Genomic DNA, 15,871 nt, shown 5'->3' with positions numbered 1-15,871 from the left:
GTAATGTCATAGTTGATTACATTTATAGCAATAAGTATCTTGATGGGCACACTGAAGCAACTTATGTAATCTTATACCATATATACATTTCAAATGATTTCATATGGGTACATTTCAATGCACATTGAAATATGTTCGCTTTATCATGGTAACAAAATAATTATGCTATTTACAGTAGGGATCAATCAAAGATCTGATGGGGGGGGCTTAACGACAATAACGACGCAAGACTGCAAGTCACAATAAAGCCTATTACTTTACATCTCTTTTAAACATGCGCCGCGCTGCCATCTTCTGACGAAGTTTGCTCTGGAACAGACGTCTGTTCATCATCTGTTGGTGTTCCAGCCGTTTCTCGTCGGCAGCATGTTGTTCTACCAGCTCTTGAGCACTCTGAGCCATGGTCTTCTTCTCCTCATCGGGTTTCGTCTGTGTTTTCTTCCTCCTCTCAGCCAGTTTCCTCTTCAGTGTGGCTTCAACTCGACGTTTGTTCTCGTTCTGTGCTTCTACATATCTGACCATGCCTTCTTTGTGAGCCTTCAGGAGACTTTCAATTTGCTCTCTGACATCAGATGAAGACGAAGGATCGTCTTTTGTGTCGTATGGCCAAATTGAACTTGTGATGTCCAAGGTTTCATTTAAAGAGTCTTCGATCATTTGCAACGTTGCTTTAACCTCGATTTCTTTCAGTTCATCTGCAAATGATAAGTGAGAAATACTATAAATTACAAGAGTGTATGAAATTGTATTTGCTGATTAGATATTTCCTATCAGGAATAGTGTTTTAACGTGACCTCGCGTGATCTCAATGGGTTACTTAGAATATGGATCAAAAGTATCGAATGCAATGTTCGAGCAAGTCGTGTCTCTACGTTGCATAAGATAAAGCACATTCCATTCACCTATTCCATAACAAAGATGCTTAGTTTTGGAAAAACAAACACAAATCCTTTCGTATTTAAACTCAAAGTAACCCAAAAGTCTAAAAAGATCTCCTAAATACAGCTTAACCATCAAAGTGAATTTATTTACCTGTTGTCACATCTTCTGGTGGAGGAACATAAATCCCAAACACTCCCTGGAAGCTTTTCCAAATATAGTCAGCCAGTTCTTGGTCATGTTCATCGGCAATGTAGGCCCCAGAAGCAATAGCATCACAGATGATGGTCACCAGGAGGTTGACGAGTAGTATAAAGATGAGTATCATGAAAATGGTAAAGAAGATGGGGCCCACATAGCGGTTCGATTCTAAGATTTCCTCGGCAAAGAATCTGAAAAAAAAGTATCATCAAGTTGAAACGTTGCTGACAGCATTAGCTTGTCGTTTTTACATACCATCTTTATGTGCGTTCTTGGATAAACGACTATTAGAATGAGAGAAGAGACAGCATTCAAGCGATTAGTTGCAATATAATAAAGACAATGGGTATCCATACCTGCCCAACAACATCTCAAATAAGGCAAAGTTGGCGTGCAACACATCGGTGTAAGCCTTCATATGGGTCCCGAACACCAGCATTCCTGCGGTCAAAATGAAATATCTTACTTACAATAGTTCAACAGTAACAAAGACCTGGCGTGAAATACAACGATTACACACCCAAAACTAATAGATGACCAGTAAAAAAAACTATTTCAAAAACGCCTAAAGAGCATCATTGACGTACATATATGGCCATTCTATGTCATTTCGGGAAAACTAAGCCATTTAGATAACGAAAAGACTAATGTCATAAACAGGCAAGGGAATGGCGTCTTTTAAACTTCTTTGAGAACATATTACTTGAACAAACTCTTACCTGAAGTGCTGAACGCCATGAAGGCTATAGTGCTGATGACTGAGAAGCCGATCAAGTCGTTCTTCATGACACCCGGCAGGGCGATGAAACTGGCGACGGTCTTGCTGAAGCGAACGACTTGGAGTAGCGACAGTGTAGTAATAAACACTACCATGGCCAACACGGTCTTGAAGATTTCATCCCACCAGAAAGTTGGGCTTAAGTCGACAAAATGATCTATTCCAAGTTCACCTACAAAATGAGAGTTCGGACAAAGATGGCTGATGATAAAACGTAGTTACTGTGAAAGCCATAGAGTCATCCTTTCCAACACATAGATTATGATGTTGTAGACAATATGTAGTTGAAGCTGCACATACAATTTACTCAATACTGTTTTACCTTTCAATTTAATAACAGACAATTCTGAAAAAATGTAAAATGTGATACTCTGCCATTTACCTGTTGCCTCGACCAATGTGTTCAGTGCTGCGGATGCAGATTGGTACCTTATTCCAAAGATGCACATGGCAGCTGCAGATCCAATTATGCTTGCTAGGGCTAAGATGTTCCACATTTTTCTGAAGAACTTCCTTCCCTCCTTCTTCATGGTGATCACTTCTTTGACGAGATTAGCCACAAACAAAACCAGCAAAATGATATAGGAGATCAAAGTGACGATATCATTAGAGGCATTTTCGTACTGAAACAGCCTGTATGTTTCCACAGTTGCAGATGTAGAAAGATGACCGATATCTTCCTGTTTTACCGTCAGTCTCAGGCTGCTGAACAGTTTTTGTGCCGGGTAGTACAGAGACAGTTCCAGAACCAGATAGTCTGTGTATTTGTCGATCCAGTCGTTTCTCTGAAGGTCGGAGAATACTGCTTTTGCCAAACCTAGGAGGTCCGGGAGCTCCATGGAGTATTTTGAGGCACAGTCTGAATTGGGTGGCATCATACCCGTGACATTGAACTGCCAACATGCTGATGAACCATTTCCCTTTGCAACCATCCATCCATTTTGAGAGCGGTCTGTTGCCATGGCATCTGCATGGAGTAGGAAATGATTTAACGCCCGCGACACTAGATTCTTTCCAAACGTACAAAGTGTCTACATGTATTGCCTCTTAGGCTAGTACAGTCTACAATGTGAATGAACGTAACTCACGATAAGGTTGCCCCAATACGGAAAAGAGAAGTTCAATTTTTTTGTTTCTCAGATAACAAATGGTTATTAGGTCCAAATATTTGGGACATACATTTATAACTGAGCCATAGGTAGATTATTTTAAATTTTCCATAATTTATAGTACAGTAAATATCCAATCATGTAATCATGGAGCAAAAGAAAAGGCCATGATTTTCACCTGGTTCCTCCCTGACTTGAGTGAGGAGTGGCGGGCCGATTTTGAACGCTTCAGTATAAAGTGGAAACTGTCGGTCCAGGTACTTCATCTTCCACCCATTGTACCAGAACGACGGGTACAAAACAGGCAGGAGGATGTCCTCAGTCCAGGTCCAGAACTCGTCAGCAGTGGTGATCTGTGACAAAACCAAACGCAAGACTTGTGAATGTGAAAAGATAACAGGTAGCTTTCATAACGATCCTGTTCGTCACTGTAGCAAAGGTTCAGCTCAGATAAGCTCTTGGTGGAAGGTAACATAATAACAGGTTGAACAAAAAATTCACAAAAAAACACTTTACAAATGTACTTCCTCATTCCTTCAAAGTATCAGGGATAAGTTACATGCAATATAACAGAACAATATTCTAGATATATTCTAAAAGTTACGAAAGTTGCCTACCGAGTCGTGATCTTCTAGAATGGTGCCGGACAGCGTCTGCGATGCGTGGAAAGCAAACGGGTCTTTGTTGTGATGGCTGACGAAGAACAGAACCACGGCAAATAGGAACAGGAGGATATAATCCTTGAACACGTGAAAGAACTTCCGACGTTGTTCGTTTTTTATTTTCATCCTTTCTGCAGATGCAGCACTGGGTGGGTATACCTTCTTAGGAGCTGAAAGTTAAAACATTGTAAATAATACATTGATGAGAACAAGCACAGTGCTTTTGAAGCAGCACCTAGCTAAGGAATGGTCACCAATAACATTAAGGTATTAACGCTTACCTTTCTTGCCCCAGAGGCGCACGTGGAGTTCCTCTTTGTTGATACTGTACGTCTTCTGCTTGTCGGTGGACCTCTGGTTACAAATCATGGCAAAAACAGTCGCCAAGACCAATATCTGCGGGCATATTATTGATGCCATCATTAGCTGTGGCATTGAAAACGTCATTTGCAAGGATGTAGATACGTGACCTGACTTCTTCCGATGCAATAAAACAGGTTGCAATTTTAGAATTGTGCATCGAAAGTTCTGACGAAAACTGAATGATAAAAATTTACCTGGCTAGTCTCGGCGACCAGGCTGGACAATCCAAATGAAACAAAGAACGCCTTTAGCCAGGCCTCACTCTTCTCTCTACCCCAGTCCAGACTGTACAGGATCACAAAGAACGACGAGACGACGGAAACCAACGCCACTAGTAACCAGGCCATACACTTCGACCAACGGGACAGTCGCTCTCTCAACAACCCTAAGAATAAGAAAGAAACAGGGTGTAAGTTTGATATTTGTTGTTGATAAAGCCACGACCTCACTGAAACTAAAACATTAAAACCATAAGGTGTTAGGGTAACATGTTATTTGTGGACACCTGATATAAAATCTTAGCAAAATAGAATGGATGTTTTCATTTCTGTCCCACGAAATTGCGAGATGCCCATATTTTTTTATATACAGGTATATGCAAATACACGTATACAACAATATATTTATACATTTTGAATGAGATGAATAATACCATAGTTGGAGCTACGCCTAATTCCCGGAGCCGTTATTGAGGTTGTTCTCTCCATCCGGAACAGTTTAGCCGGCACCATGGCAACCGGTAACACCATAACGACAGTCATGAGACTGACGTACAGCTCCTTGGGTACATATAAGATAGCACAAAGTTTAACATGTGGAAGCTAGCACAGCGGATGTCATCATATGTAATTATAACCTACTAGTATGTACTACGTACGTTACATCTGTGTGCAATATCATTCCCACGTTTCTTGTCAATGCGCATAACTGTCAAGATAAACTTCAGAAAGATGGACATATCTAAACTGTAAACTTCAACTTAACTTTACTTCTTGTCTCATGACCTCATTAGAAAGCGGCCTGCTGGACGAATTGAGATTATGAAGAATGATTTTAGGTCTTTGGGTCATTTACATTCGCTATTACGTCGACCGTCTTTACTTTCTGTGGGTTAGCTGTTATTAGCTTTAGTCTGCCTGTGCTGACCTTTGTAATAATCCGCTTCACTGTCCATAAAAATTGACGTTCCCTTACCTGTAGGGTGATCTGTACAAACCCCAGATCATACACGGTGTTCTCGGTCACGAAGCCCTCGTCACTTTTGTGCCACATGGCGTTGGACAACATGATGCTGCTGAAGACAGCACAGCAACAGGACAGGCGTTCTGACTTGGTGAAGCTGGATCCTACAAATAGTTTTTGTTTAATTTATGAAAAGTATCACATTTGCGGAAGGATTGACATTACAGGTGGCTAAAGCCTTTTCAAGATGCCAACCTGGGCATGTCACCATACTGTAAGATTCGTACCACTCACACCGAGAAAGACCCCTACTCTCTCGATTGGTGGGATCTTTAACGTACTTGAGGTGTGGCTTTTCTCAATCGAAGAACATCAATTTTACGTCCTATCCATGGGACGTCGTTATCCGGTAGGTACTAATGTTTGAAAGACACTAATAAAACTATCTAAACGACTAAATATGTTATCATCTGTATGACAAATAGACAAATTTATTGCCATGTTCCATTAGGTTGTGAAAACTAAGCAACTTTTTCAAAAACCTTTTTTAAAAAATATCTCAAGGTCCAATGCAAAAATACCTTCAGGTGACACAAAGGGAGATGTCCACAAATGCTGATTGTAGAACATGGCGTCCGTGTTCTCTCGGAACAGACTACTGAAGCAGTCCAACTGTTCCCGGGTCGCCACGTGTAGAACTTTCTGAACCTGGAAGTCACCTCGGTCTCCAGACAGCCAGTCATAACAGATAAACTGGTAACTTCAAACGACAAAGAAAAAACCGAATTGCAGGTGAATTATTTTATTTCACAAAGATTCAATTGAGGACTGAATTATCATTGGGCAAACGCGATCACGAGATGAGATTTATTAGGGTGTATTCATGGAATTATACACGTCTAGAATGCAAACTGTTAAATGTGATAATATTTTAGTTGGTTTGTACATAAAAACGTTTGTACACCAAAACACACAGTTGTCAATTTCGTTAATCATTTCTATGAACTGTAAACCATACGGCTATAGAGCACTCCAAAAATGTTTCATCGATGCATCTTACACTTCCTCTGTTTGCAGATCCTTAACGATGATGTGCCTCAGAAACCACGAAGCTTCATCCACACCGGTGTTGTCGTGCCAGATTTGCAGCAGCTCCAGATGTCCTAGTGACGTCTTCAGGGGCATGATGACGTCATAAATACCACCCCGTAGCAAGGACTGCATAACAGTTGGTGTTTAAACATTTTAAGGTTATTGTTATGAAATAGGTACCATTTAATTCTATCAAGTCATGGCTTTTACTTCTAATAGGATATGGATAACTTGTCCACCGATCGGCCTTGCACTTTGAAGTGAAATTCAAGAGAGAACACACACTAGAAATGACAAAGTGTGAACAGCGTGCAGTTACAACAGTATGTCAAACTTACTTCTCCGCCCGGGTTCAGCATCTTGACTGCGGTTTTGCTCTTTGATCCGAATATTTGAAACCCAATTCGGGCCGACGTGCCAGCACCAAACATAGAGCCGGTGGAGACGGTGATCTGGTACAGATATGGGGCTGGCATCCTGTCCGGAGGGAGGACGGACAGCAGTGGTAATAGCTTCGTACTGCCAGGATTTGCTGGATTTACCTTTGTCTGTTTCTGGTACACAACAAAAAGGAATTGGAATTAACTGGAAGAAAGCCATACCTGAATAAAATGCTAATGTGACATAGAGATTACAAACTCCGAAAAAATTAGATATACTCACTCGAAGACGCTGAAAGTCTACGTTGAATATAATCATCAATACGAAGTACAGAGCCCACACGATGATAATCGTGCAGAAAACAAGTTTGTTGTCATTTAGGATATCCGGATCTTTGAAGATGCTGTCTAAATCAATAGAATTTGGAAGGAAGTGCACGGAGCCACCAATTGCAATAGCAGCCTTCGGTGTAGGAACGTTGCAGCTACACGTGAGGGAACTATCTGGTATATCCACATGGACCTGATTCCAACAAAGTATAAAACAGACATTTAAGGAGATTTCCAGCACCAGACCACTGGAGTTTCCAACGTTTTTCAAGAAGCAAAGAGAGTACGTGCTTACTTGCTGATTTGTGCATTTTTTTCTGTTTCAAAACCTCAATGGGTGGCTAATGCATTTGCATAATATTTGAGACATCAGTGCACAAATCATGACTTCATATGAGTCAGAAAACCTCACCTCACAGTCGGCGTCTTGCCATTTCTCCAGTGTATGATCCCAGCTGAGACAGCTCACTGTTGCTGCCTGAAGTACGTAATCTTTGGGAAAAGGTGCAGTTTGCAGAAAGGTGGGGGTTCCTATGTTCAAAGAGATGTTGGACAACATGTTACCATCGAAATTAAAACAATCATCACATTGTAATTTTAGATAGAACAAAATAAATGTATCATAACGGGTCTAGTGGATAATCTTTGTCGTCTGCAAATGAATATAGTATTACGCATTCTTGCTATGACATCTTTACCTGATTTCTGTACCCAAATATAAAGTCTCCCCCGCCGTCTCTGGATATTTGGAGTAAATGTTCGCGTGCTCTTTGTGCCTCGATGCCAAGCCAGAAAAATGTCTTCTTCCTGAACTATCACCATGTCATCATACAGCTCCTCTGTTGGAGGCGTATCGTACCGGAAGAACACACGGAAGACAGCGGCGTGATCCCACCAAGACAACTGCATCACAACGACAGCGGAATCAGCTGGTATGTCAAACGCACGGAGAGCCGTCGTCACGTTGCTGTTCTGCTCAACGCTGATGTCCCCCAGTGCTGAATGTGTCCCAATAAAGCCACGTTCACGAATGCCACGTTTCTGACGTCTTGATTGTTCAGTAGACTCAAATGAGATAGGGTTCGAGAGGTTCATCTGCATAGAGCAGCCGTCAGGGCGTCGATGTCCAAAAGAGAACCTCGTCACTGGTGTGGTGATGTTTTTCCCGAAGGTAGATGCATTCCAGGCAAACAGGTTCTTTTCCATCAGAGTCATCTAAAACAGAAAAAGACTATATTATTGAAAAGTCCTGCGGTATTCGATTGTCTTAGTTTTCTATTTACATGAAACGTAGACTACAAGGAATACAAATACGGACAATGGCTGCAGGATAGCCAAACCACTAACCTTGGCATCTATACCCCCATGTGAAGCACAATGCGTGAGAGATACTGACACGCTGACTTCACCACCCTGAAGTGTCACTGTTTGATTCTTAGTAGACCTTACAACAGTGACGATGACGTCGTCGTTTTCAAACGTCTTCACGTAGTCTTCGGTGTCCGGCAACATAGCCAGAAGACTGTCTGCTGTTCGCTCAATGGTGTCCACCAAGGACAACGCATTTTTACGAAACTGTGCATTGAATATAAATATACGCATGATGGAACAATTCACAGTTCCGCGATAGAATCTTGATGGGAAGGCAAACTGATAGTATTCTAGCTGCCTAGATCGAAAAACACATTTTTCTTTGTCTGATAAAGGGTTGTGAGCATGTTCCATTTATAAGTAGGCATTTTTTAAGATTAACCAGACGGAAATGATACAATGGCCAAGGCCACCACAAGGAGGCTAAGTAAAATAAACAGGTTGTAAAGTTTACTACCGACCTTCTGCTCAGATGTCCTTTGCTGGTCCTTTATGTTTTTCAGCTGTTGTTTAGGAGACACGTCCACCGAGTTGACATCAATGATGTCCATCTTAAATAAAGGCGATGAGTTGTCAAGAATGGTGGGGGTTCCAGCTGGCAGATTTTGAACTACACTGGATACGGTTTGTGTCACAGCTGAAACAGTTTAGGACCATACGGTTATAACAACCAGTGGCATGTCTTGACTAATACTATACTGGTGTTGTATACATGTAGCCGAAAGTGTGGATAAATCAAACTCTTCTTTTGTGTCTTTTACCTCCTGGTTATACACGTCTTTTATTAAGCTTCACTGCGTAATAAAACATAATCATCGTATATCGCATGAATGTTGGGAGTCATATGGCAAGAATAGGCTAGTGCATGCAGGTCGTTCTGATACATTTGCCCCATGTACCATTATTCGCTGTCTCCATTGTTGAAAGTGTTACGCCTTGAGAAGATCTTATGAGTTCTGAAGACTTGCTCAAAAGAGCTATGCCCTCCTCCTGTTGGGAAAGTAGGCAGGGTTATCAGCGTTAATTAATTAGTCTAATATGGTCCATTGAGGAAGATAACTTCTCCGTAAAATAATACAAAAAAAGAAATTGGCGAAACTGATATCAGAATGAACCGTAACCTGTGTTTGATTCATTCTTTTTAACCTTTACCCAACACATTGAGGTAAATTTGAAACTTGAACTAGAAAGGTAACATTTGCAAAGCAAATACAATATGTTTACCTTCATATGTTCTAGTTAACCAAACTACTGCGCTATTTATTGTTACTGAGACACATTCAGATATAATGTATGGTGAGCAGCCTATACAACTCTGTCTGGTCCAGGTCGTAGACCTTATTTGTTTTGAGAAGGTGAAGAGGAAGAAACTGAGCAAAAAACAATATGTATTTCTCCCGCCAAGATAAACATAATTATTTCCAATCTGTAGTACAACTTACCAGTTCGGGTGGAACTCCGTCCGTGGATACTTTAGTCGTATCGAGCTGGATTAAATTGTTAATCTCTGCAACAACTCCAATCACGTTCTCTATGGATATCTCTTCGTCGGTGGGTTGGTCTATCAGATCCTTTAGACGTTCCATCTGCACAAGAGAGAAGAAAAGTCATCTTTCCATTGATTTGTGGACGTACACTGTATTGATACGTTCCACGAATGAACCATAAAAAAACATTGATAAACACATGTCTAACATAACCAGTGAAACAAACAACCAAACAAAAATACCTCTTGGAGAGGTCTAATCATGGTGTCAGGAGTGGACAAATCATCCATGTCGCTGCCTTGAACTGATTAGACAAGGAACAAAATGATAACATATGGATTAACCTTGGAACAAAATTATCTCATGTGGATTAAGCTCACTCAATACACAAAAGGAAAAGCTCGAAAAAGAGCATTATTGTCACCACTGAATCTTACAAATATCAGTGTTTAGTGAATAGCAAGCTGAGAGATACCGATTTCTTAGCTCAGTGTAGTTTTTGCTTTATACATACATGTACCGCTTGATGTTGTCGGTACTGTCGGTGCGTCAGTTGTTAGCTTAGGATCTGCAAAACAACAAGAATGGAGTGTTGTTATATCTTATAACATATTGCCCATGAAGTTCAATATTATCAATATCAACTTATGAAATTAAATTCAAATTCCTTGGTAAAACGTTTGTAATGGTGACTAGAACTACGTCGATGGTTAGATACTCCTTTCCAGGTAAAGAGTTACACACGGAAATGTTCTTCACGACTCAGGCAACTAAAAAAAATGTTCAAATAACGCTTCAATGACATGCACTACATTTAATCAGTGACTGGCGGAATCTGTGACAGATAGTCACTAACGAAAAGTAGTGGATGCTACTTTAAACGTTATTTGCCACTTACAATTCCTAGTGTAGAAATTAGGAATGTTTTATGTTCAATCATATGCTGGAGGAGCAATAAAGGCTTTGTGGAGCAATAAATAAAGGTGTATTTATTAGCCTGACCTGTCGACGTAGCAGCCTTTGTTGTGACCTCAGCTTCGTCGAACCCATAAGCATCTGTAACATGGTACACGGTTTCAGGGATTTTTTTTTCTTCAAGAAAAGTAAGATTGTATGAAATCTTTTGAAAAATCTAGAAACTATTGAAAAACTCTTCGTCTAATGGGATTGATCTAGACGACATGGGTCGAGTTAAATTGTTACAATAAATGCATTTGTTAGATACAAACTTTGTAAATCAACAAAGACGTGCTTTTAAGCAGTCATTTTGTAAAAAAAATGTATCAATATCATTCGGTCAAGGAATCTGTCTAAAACGGCAGCACTAAACTCATCATTTGTATATACAAAACAACCCCAAAACAAATATATGCTTACCATCACAAGTGAAGCCATTGCCATTCAGACTGTAGCCATCCCCACAGGAACACTGGAAACTCCCGATGTTGTTCGTACAAGTCTGCTCACAGCCACCGTTCGCAGAAGCACACTCATTCACGTCTGAACCAGATACACAAATGTGTGTTTTATTTGAAGTTTTACGTTGCATGTAAGTTTACGAACCAGATAAACAAATACATGTTTTGCTTAAAGTTCTCCGTTTGAATTAAAGTAGCAACCTGGAGAATAATCGATTAAATCAGATTGATAATAATATTAGTAAATTAGATAAAAAAGATCGTGTTGACCCTAATCTTGGCTACAGTTAGGGAATAATATAAGAGCTAAACTTGATCGTATTGACTCTATCCTTGTCCTTGAGTATAAAAATAGGCTTTAAAAAGTCGATTTAGGAATTGGTTCTAGGGTTCAGGGTTCATCATCCTTAGACATATGATGTATAATGTGTTCAACATTATGCAGTCAATACCGTCACACGTAAGGCCGTCACTACTCAGAGCATATCCATCCTGGCAGGAGCACTCGAAACTCCCGATAAGATTGGTGCAAGTTTGTTCACAACCACCGTTTCCACTGGAGCATTCGTCATCGTCTGTGCAAAAACAAGTAATATCAATACATAGGCATAAAAAATACCTTTACTCGTAGTAACAAAAACAAACAAACAAAAAAGGAAGAAATAACTAAAGACAAAAATGTATTTTCTGTGTTTCAGCAGGCAGAAATGAGCAAAATATGCTGTCTGTACATCAACATGTAACTCGCGTAGCTTAACTCAGGTCTATCCTCTACAATACGGTGTAAGACAGGTAAGACAATATTTGCTAACGTACCGTCACACAAAAAACCATTGCCACTGAAACTATAGCCAGGCTCACAGGAACAGTAGAAGCTGCCGATAGTGTTGGTACAGATCTGGTCACAGCCGCTGTTCACAGAAGCACATTCATCGGTGTCTGTAAATAGAAACAGATGTACATATATAGGTTTTATTTGAAGACCAAAAATGAATAAAAGTACCAACCTGAAGAATCTCAAGCCCTCCACAAAATAAAGAAACTGCAGTTTGAAGTTAATTTTGTGCTGACTCTTCCCATATTGACTATCATTGGTGGAGTAAATTAGAGCTAAGCTTTATATCATTGATTATATCATCTAAAAGAGAATTTAAGAGCTCGATACATATTGGTTCTAGGGTTGAAGAGTTACCTCTTTTGACGTTTTATGCATAAAACATGGTGTTCAACACTGTGCAAGAAATCCCGATGAAGACTGCAGGAGGCCAACAGAAACTGATAACGAAATAAACCTACCCTCACAAGTAATGCCGTCGCTATTCAGGCCATATCCATCCTGGCAGGAGCACTGGAAACCTCCCATAAGATTGGTGCAGGTTTGTTGACATCCACCATTTTCAGTAGAGCATTCGTCAATATCTGTACAAAAGCAATTGATGTTAAATACGTGGGTATGGAAAAATAACCTCAATTTTACTTGTAGTGACAAACACACATAAAAAAGCAGAAAATCGATATGGAGATATAGGCTTTGGGCAGGCAAAACAAAAAGAATGCTAAGGAGCAAAATACTAGTATGCTGTCTGTACATCAATATGACTCACGCATCTCTCCTGTGCAAAAAGATATAAGTGAGGTATATATTTGCTCACCGTCACAAAAAAATCCGTCCGTATTCAAACTATAGCCAAGCTCGCAGGAACAATAGAAGCTGCCGATAGTGTTGGTACAAGTTTGGTCACATCCTCCATTTTCAGTAGAGCATTCGTCAATATCTGTACAAAAGCAATCAATGTTAAATACGTGGGTATGGAAAAATAACCTTAACTTGACTTGTAGTGACAAACACACATAGAAAAGCAGGAAATCGATGGAGATATAGGTTTTGGTCAGAGTTTTATTTGAAGATCAGGCAAAATAAAAAAGAATGCTAAGGAGCAAAATACTAGACAGTATATGCTTGCTGTACATCAATATGACTCACGCATCTCTCCTGTGCAATAAGATATAAGAGAGGTATATAATTATATTTGCTCACCGTCACAAAAAAATCCGTCCGTATTCAAACTATAGCCAAGCTCGCAGGAACAATAGAAGCTGCCGATAGCGTTGGTACAAGTCTGGGCACAACCTCCGTGATCGGCAGCCGAACATTCGTCTATATCTGCATTTGAAAGATACAGATGCATACTGCATACGATCATGCCTGCATTCAGCATATTGCTGAGTATGAGGATAGTGACGTTAGTTATTGTTGTTTAGTTCAATTGTTACTTGTGTTACGTAATTGCGATTAATCCTGAACGTTCTGCAATCTTATTTTTACATTCCAAAGAAAAGATTAAACAACACAGAATCGGTGATTTTGAACGCCTATTTTTAACTAAATATAGTTTGTTCTAGGGTAATTTCATTGACCATTGGAAATTCCTAAAACTGGATTACTCTTTATTTATTGGTCAAAATCTTACCGTTGCATGACGGGACGTTACTGCTCCATGTTCCGTCTGGTTGGCAGGTAGACCTGGACTCTCCTACGAGTACATACCCCGGGTCACACGTAAACTCTACCACGTCCTGGTAAGAGTTGGGGCCGCTCGAGTCACCATTCATAGGAGCAGCTAACACAGGACACTGTACTCCTGAAGTTTGTTTGAAATCAGATTTTAAAATGTGCATATATATGTATATGCCGGGCTTTATTTTTTAGAAATGTTGATTAGTACAAACCGTTAAGACTTCTGATGATTTCAAAAGGGAACTTTCACAACCAGTGCTGACGGGTAGAATATATATAAACTAGCACAAGACAAATGAGTTCAAAATGAAACTATCAGCATTGATTGATGTAGTTATATTCGTCGGAAGAGAACTTCCTCCCTACTTGTGCAGGTTGGGACGTTTCCATCCCATGTGGCATCAGCTCGGCAGGTCAAACTGGGAAGTCCCTCAAGCTCGTATCCAGGGCCGCAGGTGAACGTCACCACAGCCTGGTAGAAATTATTGTCGCCAGTCTTTCCACCGTTTTCTGGAGCTTCGAGCAGTGGACACTGAACGACTAAAATAAAAATAAAGACTAGTAAGTAAGATGTCTATATATCCTCTATTTGTTAACCTTAGGTAACCTTTAATGTCATTTTTATTCTCACATTAAGAACTGGTTTAATGCATAAATTCTTGTACAACAAGCCATAATTTAGCCTATGCTTCGTTTCAACAATAAACCGTTTGATGGGAAGATGCTTGTTGTGATGAGTCACCATCATGATCTTTACCGATGTTACTTCTTCTGCCTCGACTATGCCTTGGGTACTTTTAAAACGACACCTGAAATGTTTTTGAACAGGAATGAATGAATTGAACCCTTACCTGTACAACTGGGAACGCTGCCGCTCCAAGTGCCGTCTGCCTGACACGTCAGGGACGCCAAACCGTCAAGTTGGTACCCAGAGTCACAGGTGAAGTTCATCACGTCCTGGTAGTAGTTGTCGCCACTCGAACCGCCGTTTGTAGGAGACTGCAGCGTTGGGCATTGGACACCTGGTACGGGAAAGGGAAAAAGAGCTGTGCAGATAGCGGTTTGGGGGAAAAGACGACCTTGGGTAACATCTATCTATCTATCTATCTATCTATCTATCTATCTATCTATCTATCTATCTATCTATCTATCTATCTATCTATCTATCTATCTATCTCTCTCTCTCTCTCTCTCTATCTATCTATCTATCTATCTATCTATCTATATCTATCTATATATCTATCTATATATCTATCTATATATCTATCTATCTATCTATCTATATATATATATATATTTCCATTATGTAATAACTATTTGTTAACCTTAGGTAACCTTTAATGTCATTTTTATTCTCACATTAAGAACTGGTTTAATGCATAAATTCTTGTACAACAAGCCATAATTTAGCCTATGCTTCGTTTTAACAATAAACCGTTTGATGGGAAGATGCTTGTTGTGATGAGTCACCATCATGATCATTACCGATGTTACTTCTTCTGCCTCGACTATGCCTTGGGTACTTTTAAAACGACACCTGTCATACTTACATGTGTTTTTGGCTAGGTATTGTCTGTCGTATGGGTTCTGAATATATCATCGTTCTTGGCCATTAAAAGCTAATCTGTTTTAGAAGAAGATTTAGCCTACGTGTACAGGTTGGGACGATCCCACTCCATGTGGAGTCAGCTTGGCAGGTCAAATGGGAGCTACCGACGAGGACATATCCAAGGTCACACGTGAAGGTCACGTGGTAGTGATAGTTGCCAATCATTCCACCGTTTTCAGGAGCTTGTAGCAGTGGACACGGTGGAACTAGAACATGGATTAATACATTTTGTTTCCGAACATTGTTGTCAGTCCAAACCATATTTCCCTTCCTCCTTGATTCACACAAACTTGTCCTGTTCAGTGTCTTTAATTACGTTCGATAAAACCGCACTAACAGTATCACTTGGCATTTAAGATGTATGAACTCTGTCGTAGCGCATATATGTCTATTTGTTTATTTAAGAAACCTCCGATTAGTGACAATAAAACCGCTAATCTTCCCGGTGTCCTCTTTCATACATTGTAAAATACAAACATTAAACAACTCTTT

At 40.0% G+C, this 15,871-nt stretch overlaps 2 protein-coding genes across 2 annotated transcripts; both read right to left on the bottom strand.

Annotated features, from left to right (window-relative positions):
* Positions 1-207: 207 nt before the first annotated feature.
* On the bottom strand, positions 208-8,182 carry LOC109481107 (polycystic kidney disease protein 1-like 2). The gene is made up of 15 exons (XM_019783586.1): positions 7,675-8,182; positions 7,389-7,507; positions 6,930-7,169; positions 6,605-6,814; positions 6,235-6,392; positions 5,756-5,934; positions 5,187-5,338; positions 4,645-4,771; positions 4,187-4,365; positions 3,911-4,025; positions 3,585-3,799; positions 3,146-3,320; positions 2,241-2,825; positions 1,794-2,030; positions 208-695 (listed from the first exon to the last, which is right to left on the bottom strand). The coding sequence occupies exons 1-15, from the start codon at positions 8,180-8,182 to the stop codon at positions 253-255; spliced, it is 3,642 nt and encodes a 1,213-aa protein (XP_019639145.1). The 3' UTR covers positions 208-252.
* A 796-nt stretch (positions 8,183-8,978) lies between these two features.
* Positions 8,979-13,441, bottom strand: LOC109481072 (signal peptide, CUB and EGF-like domain-containing protein 2). The gene is made up of 10 exons (XM_019783545.1): positions 13,291-13,441; positions 12,905-13,027; positions 12,549-12,671; positions 12,069-12,191; positions 11,705-11,827; positions 11,182-11,334; positions 10,837-10,890; positions 10,374-10,402; positions 9,790-9,933; positions 8,979-8,984 (listed from the first exon to the last, which is right to left on the bottom strand). The coding sequence occupies exons 1-10, from the start codon at positions 13,439-13,441 to the stop codon at positions 8,979-8,981; spliced, it is 1,029 nt and encodes a 342-aa protein (XP_019639104.1).
* Positions 13,442-15,871: the final 2,430 nt, after the last annotated feature.

The sequence above is a fragment of the Branchiostoma belcheri genome, unplaced genomic scaffold (assembly GCF_001625305.1).
Source record: "Branchiostoma belcheri isolate BF01 breed outbred unplaced genomic scaffold, Haploidv18h27 scaffold54, whole genome shotgun sequence".
Classification (NCBI taxonomy): Eukaryota; Metazoa; Chordata; class Leptocardii; order Amphioxiformes; family Branchiostomatidae; genus Branchiostoma; species Branchiostoma belcheri.
Note: the sequence above shows the minus strand (reverse complement) of the source record. Positions and strands in the feature narration are given on the sequence as shown.